Below are 16494 nucleotides of genomic sequence, written 5' to 3' on the forward strand. Positions count from 1 at the left end.
ACAGGTGCATGTGCTTGGTTCAGCCACATAATAGTGGGTGGTGGCAGCACAGAGAGAGCCCAGCATGGAAACACTGCTTCAAGGAGACCAACCAAAGAGTATTACAACTGAAAAGTCTCAGCACCATCACCTCTAGGAAAGGGAAACTACCCATCAGAGACACAAAGCCCATGGTCTGATTGGCATAGGAGGAAAGGAAGTGACAACAGCAGCTAGGAGACAAGCTCGCCAGGAGTGATGCACCTGTGTCCTTCATCAGTACGGGGTGATGATGTCACCTCCCCTTGTATTCACCACCTGCTGTCCCCTCTCCCTGGAGGTCAGAGTTTGGAGCACTACAGTGTATAGCTGAGTTGAACAACTAAGGATGAATAAATAATCATTCCTAAGCACGTGAGATTAAAACTGGCTATGAATCCTCCTCCCCTGGATATATGGGGTTTATAACATGAGACTTTCACATTGTTTGGTAAAATTATTATGGGTATTCTGCTTCCGAATGAAACTAACATAAATGAAGCTAACATAAGCCCAGGAAAGGAAGTCATCCTAACATTTGACAAATCTTTAACAGAAGACAATGAGTCTTTCATCCTCCAAGACAATGGACCCTTTGGATGGACATTTGTGTTTGGCACCCAGCCTGACACATCTGAAGCATCTACATGTTTGCTGCATTAAAATCTTTGAAGTGCAGCAAAGTCTAAAAGTATACACAGTTTTTTAGCATTTTAACTTGTTGTTTCAAGGAGGCCATAGATTTGTTCCACAACAAAAAGAAAGGTGATATCACAGAGGAAGGCCAAACTGTGGACCCCAGTGCATGACCTCACTTCCTCAGCAATAAGTCCAAACAGACCTCTAAAGGCTCAGGTCACCAGGCACCTTGGTCTGGTGACAGTCGGTCTTTACAGACAGTTGGCTCAAGACAGTGAAGAGGGTGCAGGTTATGCTGCTGTCCCAGGACACAGGACCACAGCCTCAGGATCCTGCATAGGTAGACTATGTGGGAATGGCTGAAAAAACGGTTCACTCATCCCAGAGCCTTCAGGATGATTGCGGGCAAATGCCAAATGACAAGGACATTAAAGGACAGGGCTCACTGTCCCCAGCCTTCTGGCACCCAGAGGCAGGAGACAGAACAGGACAGGTGTTACTAGACTCAGCCACAAGCCACTCAGACTCACTGAGTTGAGCATAGTAACATTAAGGCCTGACCACCACTGTGAATCCCCCTACACAATTCCTGCCCTAAGTCAAGTGTGACTGGGTCTGACATGCCCTGAGGGCGGATCCTCATGGGCAGGTGCAGGTCTGAGGGGGATGCAAGCCTGGGCCACTGTCAGGTTCCCACCCAAGACCGGGCTGGCAGAGCAGAAGGGCTGCACCCCTGTTTAATCCACAGTCTCCATATTACTCTTCTGTCTTCCTGGGTAGAAATATGGGACAGAGCTGTCTGTCTTACAGAACTATAAGATTATCTGTGTTCACAAAGTAAAACCTGTGTGGTCGCAGAGCCTCAGAACCTCTGGCTTCCTGGCAGAGGCTGTGCTCTGCCTCAGCAGAGTGGCATATAGGACACCAGTCTAGAAGCGGTCACAAAGTTATGTGTTCCATGGCTTTGCAGCAGACTCTGGAACCCACAACAGCTGCTGGCTCAGGCACAAAGTGTGTGTACAGAAAGGATGATAGACTCTCAGATGACAGAGAGTATCTTCAGGTCAGTGCTACACTGTAATTAACTTTGAGAATTTGCATGAAACTCTAGCCAGGGTTATTGACCCTGTGATTATCCATGGAAATTTTAAAAATGTTTTCTAAGGAAAGTAGAAAAAGAAACAGTTATGTACAGCTATGTTTCACTGCAGTACAATGACAGCTCTGAACCCAGCAGACAATGTCATGAGGCTGGTAATATGCACATCACCACCTCAATGAGGCCAAAGTTTCTACAAATGCTGGAGGTAAAATATGGAAATACTTTAACAACAAAAACAGTTGAAATAAAATATCCTGAATATGCACTAAATATACCAAATATAAACTAGACGTGGTGGCTCTTGTGTGGAGCTCAGTACTTGAGACACTAAGGAAGGAGACTTGTTTGAGACCACTCTGGGTTATAACATGACCTCAAAGCCAGCCTGAACTTCATAGCAACATGTATCCTCAAAAAGATAAATACATCAAATCTAATGAACGTAATAGTGTACTAGTGATGGCCTTGTGACATTAGCATCACTATCATATTTATACTGACCTGTAGTCTACTGGAAAAACTAAGTCACAGCTGACTTCACAATAAAATATCATACCATTTATCAAATGGATTACACTAGTGAGTATTTGTTGTTCATCATTGGTATTTGGTGGTGATGGAGCAGTGCTTGCTGCTGCTCTCCACAGAAAAATGACTATTGCTGCAGTAACAGGAATCTGCATGAATCACTGCAATATGTCCTTAACTCTTTGGGGAAGAGACCCACTAAAGGTGACACTGCACTAATGAGAATTACTAATTTTAGTCTTTTGAATACTTTAAAAACTGACTTTAGTAGTAGTTGAACTACTTACTTACATTTCCACCAACAAGATTAAATAGTTCCTTTTCTACTGTAGTCTTCTGCATTTTCTTTAGATCTTATGGTGATTAGTTCTCTCTGCAATGAAATGATGTCCCTATTTGCATTTCTCTATTGTGCAAAGATGCTCAATTGTTCTCCAAGTATTTCTTGGCAATTTGTACATATTCTGAAAAATGTGAGTTCCTTTCATGTTCCTATTGGTTTTACATGTTAGCTGTCAGGGAGTAATAGGCAAAAATTCTCTCATTCTGTAGTTTATTTCTTCATCCTTTTGGTTTTATTTTTTTGTGGCTTCTATGCTTATGCAGGAGGATTAAAATCTTACAAAGTCCTTTTTGCTTGTTTTGTCACCCTATCTTATTTTCTACACAAAACAATAGCAATAGCATTAAGAAAAAATGTTTTTAATACCTCTACATTCAGAACATGGAATGTCTGGCTCTTTCATGTTTCACTATGTTTTATTCCAGTAGAGGCATATTTGAGATTGCTGCACAAATTACCAAAAAAAGTACACTTCCTGAGTAAAAGAAAAAATCACAATTTGCAGTTGTGATTCTTTTATCCTATCGTACATTTATATACTTGACCTCAACTTACTTGTTTTCTTAAACTTCAAATGCAGGCATAAAAACAACTGTTTCACACTCTGCTAAACCATCTAGCAATTGCCTCCCAAAGTCAGCTTCAAAGCAATTATCCCATCTCATTCTCTCCTGATGCTTGAACTAAAGAAATCATCTTTGGCCTAATCTTTATAGGTAACTCTTTACCAATGCAATTATTTAAATACAAAAGGATCAAAAATTGCATACGTTTTGTTAGTTTTTATAAAATAACAACAAATATAAAAGTGACAATTCTACTGTATTCAATACAAGAATGAATGGGTTAAATTGACAATTGCCCAAATGATACTCAGGATGGTGACTGCATATACAAATGCATTTCCCAAGTGATTTTCTGGGATAACTGCCAGGTGGCCAACTGATAAAAGGACAACTACTGATGTGCAATTGTGAGTATTAAAAAATGTTGATGCTTGGTAAGAAAGGGAGGAGATCTAAAGCATTAAGCTACATCTGTAGAACTTGTAGATATATTTTGAGACAAGGTCACTCTAATTGTGTAGGTTAGACTCAACTTCCCCTTCCAATAATTTAAGCCCACTGAGGTGCTAGGATTACAAGCATGCATCAACAGGACCACCAAGATTTACTTTCATGGTAAAATGAGAAAGTGCGTGTACTCAGGATATATGTCTTATAGATTCAGTATTCTATTATTAGCTGTAATACAAATTCCAAAGTTTCCCATTGATGGTAAGCAGAAATATGCTGCAGGGAATCTGGCCACATGCTGTAGTGCATAGAGGCTGACAATGTACTTCATAGTGTCTTTTACTTTGTGAAGTATATCAGGTTCTTCAGGTACAAAATAGATATAGTTTTAGTGGTGATTATATAAGAGGTGAGTAATTTATTTTCCCAAGGATAATTGAGAATTGGGCAAGCTGTCTTGACTGGATTAGGGGTATTTAATGTAATGTTCACTTGTGTTTTCATGACACCACAGTTTTTAACGACATAATTCCTAAGCAGATTTTGTATTCAACATCACTGCATTAAACATGTTACAAATTACATGAATGTTAAAATGGAAGTGAAAACCACAGGCCACAGGAAACCAATTGGGACTCATGGTCCAGTGTATGTTTTTAAAGATAAACAGTACACACCACAAACATCATGCACTGGTCCTTATAAATAAAGTCATATGCCATTGTATAAATTCACAATTCAGTAAAGCAGAATGCAATCTGAATCTTAATTTAGCAAATTTACTTTTTACTGTGTTGACAACTCAAAATTTAGGTTTCCCTTCATGCCATTACTTCAGTATTTTAGGAAAAAACAGTAAGAATTACAAAATATATAATGCATTCACAGCATCAAGGAATAAAATAAAGGCATTTGCATGACACATCCAATAACATTTTCCCCCAAAACAACTCCATTATTTAAGAAAAATTGATTTCAAAGTATGGTTACTCATAAATCATGCCAAATTTTATAATTTCTGGAGATATTGATATATATATATATATATATTGTGATGTGCTATTGGAGACAAGTTATGATACTGTCAGTATGGCACAATCAGAAATTCTCAGTAGTCTGGTTTACATTTGATACATGTGGGGAAACCTTAATAGCAAATAAAGATGTAATATAAACATAACAAGTAAAATTATGATGGTTAGAGAAACAAAGGTTTACTTAAATGACCAATATTGGCTCCACTGAGAAACAAAATCAGGCAACATAATTTACATGGTATGATATCCAGTGATGTTAGGAAATCAGCAGATGTCTTGTCACAACTTGGAAAACATAACATTCATTAATGTACAAGTTATGTGAAGACAACTTTGTCAAAAACACATACTCCAAGCCTCTACAAATGTATATCTTAATGCCAAATATTGCATCAACTTCAGAAACATCATTTATGAAAGAGAAAATGAAGCATGTGTATCAAAATATTAAAACGCCATGTTAAAATTACAATTCCCAAAAAAATAAGAGACTAGACTAATATCACTCTGAACAGTGAATAATAGTATTGCTCAATTTTATATCATAATACTACAGAATTAGCATTGGGTTTCTTACTGTCACTTCTTCTTCAGAGTATCTGTTCATTACATTATGCATTATATTATTTGTTCAAATAAATAGGTTAGAAATTCTTCCCATGTGTGAATCTCTATGTGTATATCTATCCTTTCTGGGTTATGGGGGAAAACAGATCAAAATAATACAACAAAACAAATTCCTAGAAAATCATGATATGAAAGAGACATATAAGACCACAATATTAGGTGATATACAGTACTTACTATGCTTTCTCTGGTTATTTTCTATAGAATTGTCCACATCATCAGGGACTATATAATTAAGCATAACATTATATAGCTATTTTTATAAAAACACAACTTTGAAGACACTGTAGGATGTGAAAGCAGTTAATAATCAAACCTGATATAGAGCCCGTGGTTTCCTGCCAAGACCAGCAAGTCGGGCTGAGGCACAGAATCCCATCCCAGTCTGGGGGAACTCCCTTCCTTACCTGGGGACCAGCCCATGGTTGCCCACTGGGACCAGTGATTTGGGACAAGCGAATTGCAACCAGGGAGTTGGGCCAAGGCACAGAATCCTTTCCCAGTCTGGGGTAACACTTGCTTACCTGGGTACCAGCCCACAGATTTCTGCCAGGAATAGCGAGTGGGGCCGAGGTACAGATTCCAATTCCAATCTGGGGGAACTCCCTACCTTGCCAGCAAGTTCAGCTGAGGCATGCAATCCCGGCCCAGTCTGGGTGAACTCCCTCCCTCACTTGGAACAACACTTGAAGCTTGAAAATACAGCAAAATGACAGAACAAAAGACCAAAATGCAATCTCAAACATCCATCCCATCCCAAAAAAAGCCTAGGAGCCATGTGCATAGAAGAAAACACATTCCACATAACTGAAATATCTGAAATAATAGTAACTGAAATAAAGAAGCAACTTTGGGAAGCATTAAAGAAATTCAAACTAGAAATAATCTCGTAGGTAAAAGAAGAAATGTTAAAAGAAATGGAGATTCTGAACATATCTAAAGAAGACACAGTTAAAAAATTGGAGGAACTAAACAAAAAGATAGAATCTCTGGATGAACACTATAAGAAACAAACAGAATACATAAAGCAGATGCAAAGTGATATACAGGAAATCGAAAACTACATTGAGAGTTGTAAAAACTGCCTCAATGAATGTGAAGTTAGAATCTCAGACCTCAAAGACAAAATTGCAGCCAGTGAACAGGAAAGGAAAGATCTTTTAAAAATAACACAAGAAATCAGGAAATAACTATTCAACCCCTGCAAGGTGATGCAAAACAGAACAATGTAATGTTGATAGGGATAAATGAAAAAGAAGGACAACATAAAGGATGTCAAGAGGATATTTAGAGAAGTAATAGCTGAAAAATTCCCAAACATGAGATTGGAAACTGATATCAAAATGAATGAAGCATATAGAACTCCAAATAGCCATAACCAAAATAAATTTACACCCATATAACAGTGACCATCACCGAAATTGAACAGAAGAGTAGAATATTAAAAGCTGTCAGAGATAAAAGACAGATCACCTATTCAGGAAAACCTATCAGAATCACAGCAGACTTCTCAACACAAACAATAAAGGCAAGAAGAACATGTAGTGAAGTATTTCAGATTGTAAAGGAAAATTATTTCCAACCTAGGCTCATGTACCCTGCAGAACTGTCCTTCAAAATTGATGGAGAAATAAGATATTTCCATGACAAAGAACAGCTGAAAAACTTCATGATCACCAAGCCAACCCTTCAGAGAATACTGAGAGAGCCTAGATACATTTAGGAAAAAGCCATTAACAAAGCAGACAATTAAACAGAGCAGAAAGATAAAGTTGCAACAGCAGAAAGATAACATGTCAACAATAAACCAATATACAACAGTTCTAACCATTAATGTAAATGGTTTCAATGCACCAATTAAAAGAAACAGACTGGCAGAATAAATAAAGAAACAAAATCCAATGATATGCTGTTTCCAAGAACCCCATCTAATGCAAAAGGATATTCACAGACTAAAAGTCAAAGGATAGAAAACAATACTTCATGCAACAGGAACCTCCAAAAAAGTTGGGGTAGCTATTCCATTTGCAGACAATATAAACTTCAAGCCAGTAATGATCAGAAGGGATATAGAAGGTCACTACACACTGGTTAGGGGAAAACTCCAAGAGGAATAGATTGTTATCTTAAATATATATGCACCAAACTTCAGAGCACCCAGTTTATAAAACAAGTACTAACAGAAATGAAAAACCAAATTAGCAGTAACACAATTGTAACAGGAGACCTTAACACACCATTGATATCAATAGACAGATCAACCAGACAGAAAATCAACAAAGAAATAAAAGAACTGAATCGCACCTTTGAACAAATGGACTTAATAGACATATACTGAGTATTCCACCCAACAACAACAGAATACACATTCTTCTCAGCAGTACATGGATCATTCTTTAAAATAGACCATATATTAATTCATAGAACATATTTAAAATGCAAAAGTGTCAAAATTATCCCTTGCATGCTATAGAAATTAATGATAAAGATACTGCAAAAATCCCACAAACACATAGAACCTGAATAACACACTCTTGCATAATCAGTGCATCACAGAGGAAATTAAAGAAGAAATTAAACAATACCTACAAACAAATGGAAACACAAATGCAACTTACTGAAATCTGAGGGATGCAATGAAAGCTGTTCTCAGAGGAAAATTTATTGCACTGAGTTCCCACATTAGGAAAACAGAATGAATACAAATAAATAACCTGATGTTACACCTCAAACATCTAGAAAAAGAAGAGCAAGTCAAGCACAAAGCCAAAAGAATAGAAGAAATTATAAAAATCAGAGCATAAATCAATGCAATAGAAACTAAAAAAACAATCCAAAAAATCAACGAAACAAAGAGCTGGTTCTTTGAAAGAATAAATAAAATCGATAAGAACCTAGACAACCTTATTTTAAAAAGGGAACAAAAAGCTCAAATTCATGCAATAAAGAATGAAAGAGGTGAAATTATTACAGACCCTATAGAAATACAGAAGATCATCAACACCTATTTCGAAAACCTCTACTCTCAAAGGTTTGATAACACAGAGGAAATAGACAGATTCCTGGAAGCATACGAAGTACCAAAGCTAGGTAATGAAGATGTAAAACTACTCAATAACCCAATTTCTATTAATGAAATTAAAGATGAAATTAAATATTTACCTACAAAGAAGAGCCCAGGACCAGATGGATTCACTGCAGAATTCTACAAGAAATAAAAAAAAAGACCTAATGCCAACACTCCTCAAAATCTGCAATGAAATTAAAAGGAAAGCAATCCTTCCTAAATTGTTCCTAGAAGCAAATATTACTCTAGTACCAAAACCATAGAAGGACCCAACTGAAAAAGAGAACTACAGACCAATCTCCCTAATGAACACAGATACAAAAATCTTCAATAAAATATTGGCAAACAGGATGCAGCAAATCATCAAGATCATACACCACGACCAAGTGGGAATCATCCCAGGCATGCAGGGATGGTTTAATATATGTAAATCAATAAATGTAATACACTATATCAATAGAGTCAAAAGTAAGAATCACATGATCATATCTATAGATGCAGAAAAAGCTTTTGATAAGGTCCAACATTCATTTATGATAAGAACCTTACAGAAAATTGGAATAGATGGTCTTTACCTCAATATACTTAAGGCTGCCTATGACAAATCAACAGTCAGTATCATACTAAATGGCCAAAAATTGAAGATATTTACTTTAAAATCAGGGACAATACAAGGATGTCCCTTATCACCACTCCTATTTAATATAGTACTGGAAATACTGGCCAGAGCAATTAGACAAGAGAGAGAAATAAAAGGCATAAAGATAGGAAAAGAAGAAGTTAAATTATAAGTATTTGCAGATGACATGATACTCTCTATAGAAGATCCCCAAAACTCCATTGAAAGACTCCTAGATAGAATACATAAATTCAGTAATGTAGCTGGATACAGAATCAATACTCAAAAATCAATACATTCCTATACACTAACAGCAAAGCTACAGAGAGACAAATAAGAGACCACACCCTTTACACTAGCAACCAAAAAAATGAAATATTTAGGAATTACTCTCATGAAAGAAGTAAAAGACCTATACAGGGAAAATTATAACACCATGAAAGATGAAACTGAAGATGATCTCAGAAAATGGAAAGACATCCCTTGCTCATGGACATGGAAGAATAAATATTGTGAAAATGGCCATTTTCACAAAAATTTTATAAAGATTCAATGCAATCCCGATGAAAAAAAAACCATCAACATACTTCATAGAAATTGAGAAATCACCCCTAAAATTCATCTGGAGTGAGAAGAAACCTAGAACAGCAAGGACAGTTAAAAGTAGCAAAGGCAAGCTAGGAGGTATCACAATCCCTGACTTGAAGTTATACTACAAAGCAACTGTAGTAAAATCAACATGGTATTGGAACCAAAACAGAGCCAAAAGTCAGTGGAATGGATTAGAAGATACAACAAAAACTACAAACATACACAACCACCTTATCTTTGATAAAGAGGCCAAACATGTTCACTGGAAGACAGTCTCTTCAATAAATAGTGGTGAAAAACTGGCCCTCCCTCTGCCCAAAACTAAAAGTAAGACCCATGCCTATTACCATGTACTAAAATAAAATCTAAATGGATCAAAGATCTAAATATTAAAACAGAAACACTAAATCTATTGGAAGACAAATTGGGTAAAAACCTTGAAGACATAGGAGGAGGTAGAGAATTCATGAACAGGACTCAAACCACATGGGAAATACTTCCCAGAGTCAATAATTGGGATGGCCTCATTAAAAAATTTCTGCACTTCAAAAGAAATCTCCAGCATAGTGAAAAAAAAAAAAAAACCCAAAACTGGGAAAAACATCTTAGTAAACTGCCCTTCAGACAAAGGACTTCTGTCTAAAACATATAAAGAATTAAAAGAAAACCAGACCCCCAAAATTCAAAGACTCAATCCAAAAATGGCCATCTGAGATGAATAAACAATTTTCAGATGAAGAAATACAAATGGCAAATAAATACATGAAAAAATGTTCACCATCAATGGTCATTAGAGAAATGCAAATTAAAACCACCCTGTGATTTCATCTCATTCCTGAAAGAATGGCCAAGATCATTAAAACCAACAACAAATGCTGGAGAGGCTGTGGGGTAAAAGGATATCTCCTGCACTGTTGGTGGCAGTGTAGACTAGTGCAACCATTGACAAGGTCAGTCTGGAGATTATTCAGAAAGCTGGGACTGGAAGCACCTTTTGACCCACCTATTCCATTTCTAGGCATATTCCCAGAAGAACTGAAAGAATCATACCACAGAGATATATGTACACCCATGTTTATAGCCACACAATTTGTAATAGCCAGATCTTGGAAACAATCTAAGTGTCCATCAACTGAGGAATGTATAAAAAAGTTGTGGCATTTTTATACAACGGAGTACTACTCAGTTATAAAGAATGATCACATTGAGATGTAAGTAAATGGACACAGCTTGAGACCATACTCATAAGTGAAATAAATCAAAGTCAGATGTATAAATACAGAATATTTTCCCTAGTGTAAAAAGTGATAAGAATACATAGAAGTATGTGGTAATTATGATTCCCAATCATATTGGTTTGAATCCATATAATGTTTTCACTCATTATGTGCAACAGTTTTAACCTGGGTTGCTTGATTTTAGTATCAGTGATAGTATGAATAGCTATTCTGAAAAAAACAACACATCAAAAAGCTAGTGCTGATTTAATATCATATTTTTTCGAAGTCCCCTCAAGCTGTTGTACATCTGTTTCCATTGGTTTTAACATGTTGTATCTTACTATATTTTACTATATGCAATAGTATAAACAAAATTTTTACAGGCAAAGAGATAATATAGAAACCATTTTTCATTTTCTGTTAACTGATTCTAAGTACCCTGTAATTCTTTCATTTTCTTGAATGCCTTCACACTGTCTTGATATGCTTGATGCTAGAGTACACGAAGTTATACTCAAATAATTCTAGGAAAGAGGCACTATGGTGACTAATATTACGTTACATTATTTGGGGGTGAAACACAATGATGCTTATATTGTTTGGTTCTGACCTGTGTTGTTCTATTACAATGTCCTCTTTTTTTTTTTTTTTTTTTTTTGTCTTTTTCATTTTTATCGGTACCGGGGATCGAACTCACGACCGCCTGCTTGCAAGGCAGGTGCTTATGCCGCTGAGCTAAACCTCCAGCCCCACAATGTCCTCTTTTATCTCAATCTCCACTGTTTTTCAAAAATTAATCTATGTTTTCTTAATTTTTTTCAATTAAGGGAAAACTAAATTGAAAAATAGCGGGATATATTATAGTAACATTTTTGTTTTCTTATTAACCTGATTTGAACCCCACTATTGCTCTCCCCATCTTTTTCTGTCTGATTTTACTGAATTCTATATTGTTTGATAGTATCAAGTTTGAGGGTATAGGCAACCACTTTGAAGGCAATAAGATTTACTATCATGCCCATTATGGTTTGACTATTATCTTGTTTTGAAATACTGTAAGGTCTCCAGTGTAGGTTTTATTGGTCTTGTTCTGTACTGTTTTGATCAGTTCTATTATACCTGATGAGATGGGCAACTCTTTTTAAAAATAGCAAGAGGCACACTCGTAACCATTTTTGATCACCTGATATTCTATTTTTGCATCATGTACTATGCCCATCCTTCTGTTCTAACCGAATCTTTTTTATTTTTTTAGTCATGTTAGGTTTTATTCTCTTCAAAAAAAAGTAATTAGAAGTGTGGCAGTAAAAAAAACACAAAAACTGTAATTGTTATTGTAAAAAAGAGAGGAAATGAAGGTGGTCTAAGGGATATAACTGCATGTTTGAGTGTGTAGGATGGAAAGCCATATTACTGAGCTTTTGTTGGATCATTGAATGGAACTGTCTGCAATCTCACTGTATGAATGTCCACTTTATATGCTTTAATTCTATAATTTGGACAACTGTTTCTAAGATGAAAATATGTAACCTATTAACCAGTGATTTCTTACTGTATTACTTTTCTTGAAATTCTGTATTATTTATACACTTTTAATGCTTTGTTTTTTTATTTCCTTTCTTTTTTCTCTTTAAAAAAAATCAAACCTGGAATGGATATTTTTATTAAATTATTTTTGGTACTGGAGATCAAATTCACGACCTCACACTTGCCAGGCAGGTTCTTAAGCCACTGAGCTAAATCCCCTGCTCCCCAAAGTACGTATTTTACATCTTGTCACCTTCACAGTAGTTGCCTCTACTCTTGGACTTGGTACAAGCAAGCATACCAAATGTGAATAAAATCAGTCAAGGCCAAATAGCATTCAAACAAACTAAAGCTTCAAAGAAGATCAGACATAGAAGACAATGCAAGTAATACAGAGTTTCAGTTTAAGTTAATAGGTAATTAAGGATAGTTACCATGGTATAACCTGCTATTTTTTGTGTTATCTCTCTGTGCCCTCAAATCTAATGTGAGTAGACAGGCTGGAAAAAAATATAATCAAACTAACCAGAGCAATAAGTCTACGGTAACTTTTAAATCCTGATACACTTTTAACAATGCCCTTTGCTTCTTTTTTTAGGCAATTCCTCACCTTTCTCCTTCTCAAGATGCTATTATTCACTGTTGAGAGTGATATTAGTCTATTCTCTGATGTTCAATTTCAGCATACACAAAGATAAAGACAGCTACTATGAAGAGAATGAGAGACATTGTGGTAGTCATTATCGACTTCCCCAAAATCAGTTTTAAGACTGAAAAAGCCTACATCATCCTGTAATTGTTTGATTAGTTCTATGACCTTCAGTATATATTCAATGCATTCTAGATGGGGACAACTATTCAGAAGAAAACTAGAGACAGTAAGATAGACAGTGAACATCTCCAGTGGATGTGCTTTGAAGTCTGTGTTTCCTTAACTTGTTTTCTTAGGAACTGTTCTGTTCTGTTTTGTCATGTTTAATCTTACCCTCTTTAAGAAATAAAACAAGTGTGAAGGACAGATAAGCATATTAATAAGTTTTTGTTGGATCATTGAGGTGAACTGTTGGCAGTGTCATTATTTGAATATCACTTTGTATGCTTTATTTTGTAACTTGAACTACTCCTAAGATGACAATATGTAACTAATCAACTAGTGATTTCTTATTGTTTATTTTTCTGAAATTCTGTATTATTTCTCCACTTTTTTCTGTTTTATCTCTTTAAATAAACATTGAAATTTACCAAAAAAATAAAAATTCAATTTTAAAGACAAAATATTAAGTACATAGAAACTATCCATACTTGAAAGTTAAGGCTGGGGGTTTAGCTCAGCGGCATAAGCACCTGCCTTGCAAGCAGGCAGCCGTGAGTTCGATCCCTGGTACGGATAAAAATGAAAAAGACCAAAAAAAAAAAAAAAAAGAAAGTTAAAAGCCCATTTCAGTTTACCATGTTTAATTACAAGATGTCATGTTGAAGCACCAAGACATTTTAAAAAAATCTAAAGAGGTACAAGTGGTTAACTGAAAACCATACAACATGTGCACTCGAGTAGAGCTCCATCACAGATTTGTCATTTCTGGAACATTTATGAAGAAATATTCACATCAAACTTCTGTATTGGTTATTTCTTCAGGTCTCCTTGGGATTTTTAAAGTAAACTTAGATCTAAACTGTCTGAGGAGTGATACTTTTTCTATGTATTTAACAACAAACATGGATTGCCATATTTCTCACATTGTTAATCCACATAGGATCTCTACCCAGTGAGTTCTTTCAGATATGTAACAATGATCATGTGTGCTGAGAGTATTCCCATAACGCATAGGATTTATCTCTAGTGTGAGTTTTTTCATGAATTTCACTTACAATCTGGCTGCTGAGAGTGTCTCCATTTGCTTACACAGCCAGTGGTTCTTCCCAGTGTGAATTCTTTCATGTGTTTTGCAATGACTGTATGCAGTAAAAGCTTTGCCACATTGTTATATACATTGGGTTTCTCACCAGTGTGAAGTCATTGATGTATTTTACAGTATCCATGTGTGGTGAAAGCTTTCCCACATTCTTCACATACACAGGCTTTCTCAACAGTGTAAATTTTTTCATGTATTGGACAATGAGCATTTCTGCTGAAACCTTTACCAAATTACTTACATATATAATTTTGCTGCCAAGTTTGAAGATTTTCATGCATTATGCAATATATATGTGTGCTCAAATCATTCTCATGATGCTTATATACACTGGTTTTATCTTGAATGTGAACTTTCTTCTTGCTTACAATGTCCATGTAGGGTAAAAACTTTCCCACATTGCTTATACATATGTTTTCTCTCCAGTGTGAATTCTTTCATGTTTCTTACAATTTCCAGAAGTTGTAAAACCTTTTCCACATTGCTTACATACATAGGGTTTCTCTCCAGTGTGAATTCTTTCATGTTTCTTACAATTTCCAGAATTGGTAAAACCTTTTCCACACTGCTTACATACAAAGGGTTTCTCTCCAGTGTGAATTCTTTCATGAATCCTACAATGTGCACGTGTGTTAAAAGCTTTCCCACATTCCTTACATACAAATGGTTTCTCTCCAGTGTGAATTCTTTCATGTTTCTTACAACCTCCCCTTGTGTTAAAAGGTTTCCCACATTGCTTACATACATAAGGTCTCTCTCCAGTGTGAATTCTTTCATGTTCCTTACAATATCTATGTGTGTTAAAAGCTTTCCCACATTGCTTACATACATAAGATTTGTCTCCAGTGTGAATTCTTTCATGTTTCTTGCAATCTGTCTGTGTGTTAAAAGCTTTCCCACATTGCTTACATACATATGGTTTCGCTGCACTGTGAATTCTTTCATGTTGCTTACAATGTCCAGATATGGTGAAACCTTTTCCACACTGCTTACATACATAGGGTTTCTCTCCAGTGTGAATTCTTTCATGTCTCTTACAATGTGCACGTGTGTAAAAATCTTTCCCACATTGCTTACATACATATGGTTTCTCTCCAGTGTGAATTCTTTCATGTTTCTTACAACCTCCCCTTGTGTTGAAAGCTTTCCCACATTGCTGACATACATAGTGTTTCTCTCCAGTGTGAATTCTTTCATGTTCCTTACAATGTCCGTGTTTGGTAAAAGCTTTCCCACATTGCTTACATACATAGGGTTTCTCACCAGTGTGAATTCTCTCATGTTCCTTACAATGTCCTTGTGTCATAAAAGCTTTCCCACATTGCTTACATACATAAGGTTTCTCTCCAGTGTGAATTCTTTCATGCTTCTTACAATTTCCCTGTGTGTTAAAACCTTTCCCACATTGCTTACATACATATGGTTTCTCTCCAGTGTGAACATTTCCATGTATTTGACAATGAATGTTGCTTCTAAAAGCTTTCCCACATTTCTTACATATATGCAATTTCTGCTCAGTGTGAAGTTTTTCATGGATTACACAATAAGTACGTGTGCCGAAAGCTTTCTCACAGTGCTTACATTTATAACATTTTTCTCCAGAGTGAAGACTTTTATGTACTTGACAATATGTATGTGTTGTAAAAGCTTTCCCACACTGATTACATATGTAGGGTCTCTCTCCTCTGTGAATTCTTTCATGTTCCTTACAATGTCCGTGTTTGGTAAAACCTTTCCCACATTGCTTGCATACATAGGGTTTCCCCCCACTGCAATATTTTTCATGGATCTGAACATTGGGTGTTTCTGTTTCTTTCACATTCACATTACCTCCTGCAGTACAAAGGAATATTTCTTTACACTGATTCCAAGATGTATGTCCATAGGATTTCCCTAGCTTGTCATTTCTGTAAAGAAAAAAAATCATATATCGGATTGATAACCATATTAAGCTTTTGTTGGAGAGTTGAACAAAACTGTTTGCAGTCTTGCTTTTTGAATCCCTATTTCATATGTTTCACTTTTGTATTTGATTAACTATTTCTATGAGCAGCATATGTAATCATCGTCTTGTGATTTCTTACTGTTCATTTTCACTTTGAAATTAGTATTATTTCTACTTATTTTGTTTCGTTTAATCTTTCCTTACATTAAATTAAAAAAAAAAGAAAAATTCACAGTGAAATGGGTGTCGGTTTAATGACTGCATTAATGTCAAGTTCTGTTTTTAATGCCTAAGAAATTCTG

The 16494-nt window shown here is 35.7% G+C and overlaps 1 protein-coding gene across 1 annotated transcript; it reads right to left on the minus strand.

Moving 5' to 3' along the window:
• Positions 1-13935: 13935 nt before the first annotated feature.
• Positions 13936-16120, minus strand: LOC134474923 (zinc finger protein 709-like; the record flags this gene model as incomplete). The annotated part of the gene is made up of 1 exon (XM_063244007.1): positions 13936-16120. A coding segment is annotated over one exon (1470 nt), but the record flags the coding sequence as incomplete, so codon positions are not given.
• Positions 16121-16494: the final 374 nt, after the last annotated feature.

The sequence above is a fragment of the Cavia porcellus genome, unplaced genomic scaffold (genome assembly GCF_034190915.1).
Source record: "Cavia porcellus strain 051 isolate PalLab524CR breed Dunkin Hartley unplaced genomic scaffold, mCavPor4.1 scaffold_43, whole genome shotgun sequence".
In the NCBI taxonomy this organism is placed as follows: domain Eukaryota; kingdom Metazoa; phylum Chordata; class Mammalia; order Rodentia; family Caviidae; genus Cavia; species Cavia porcellus.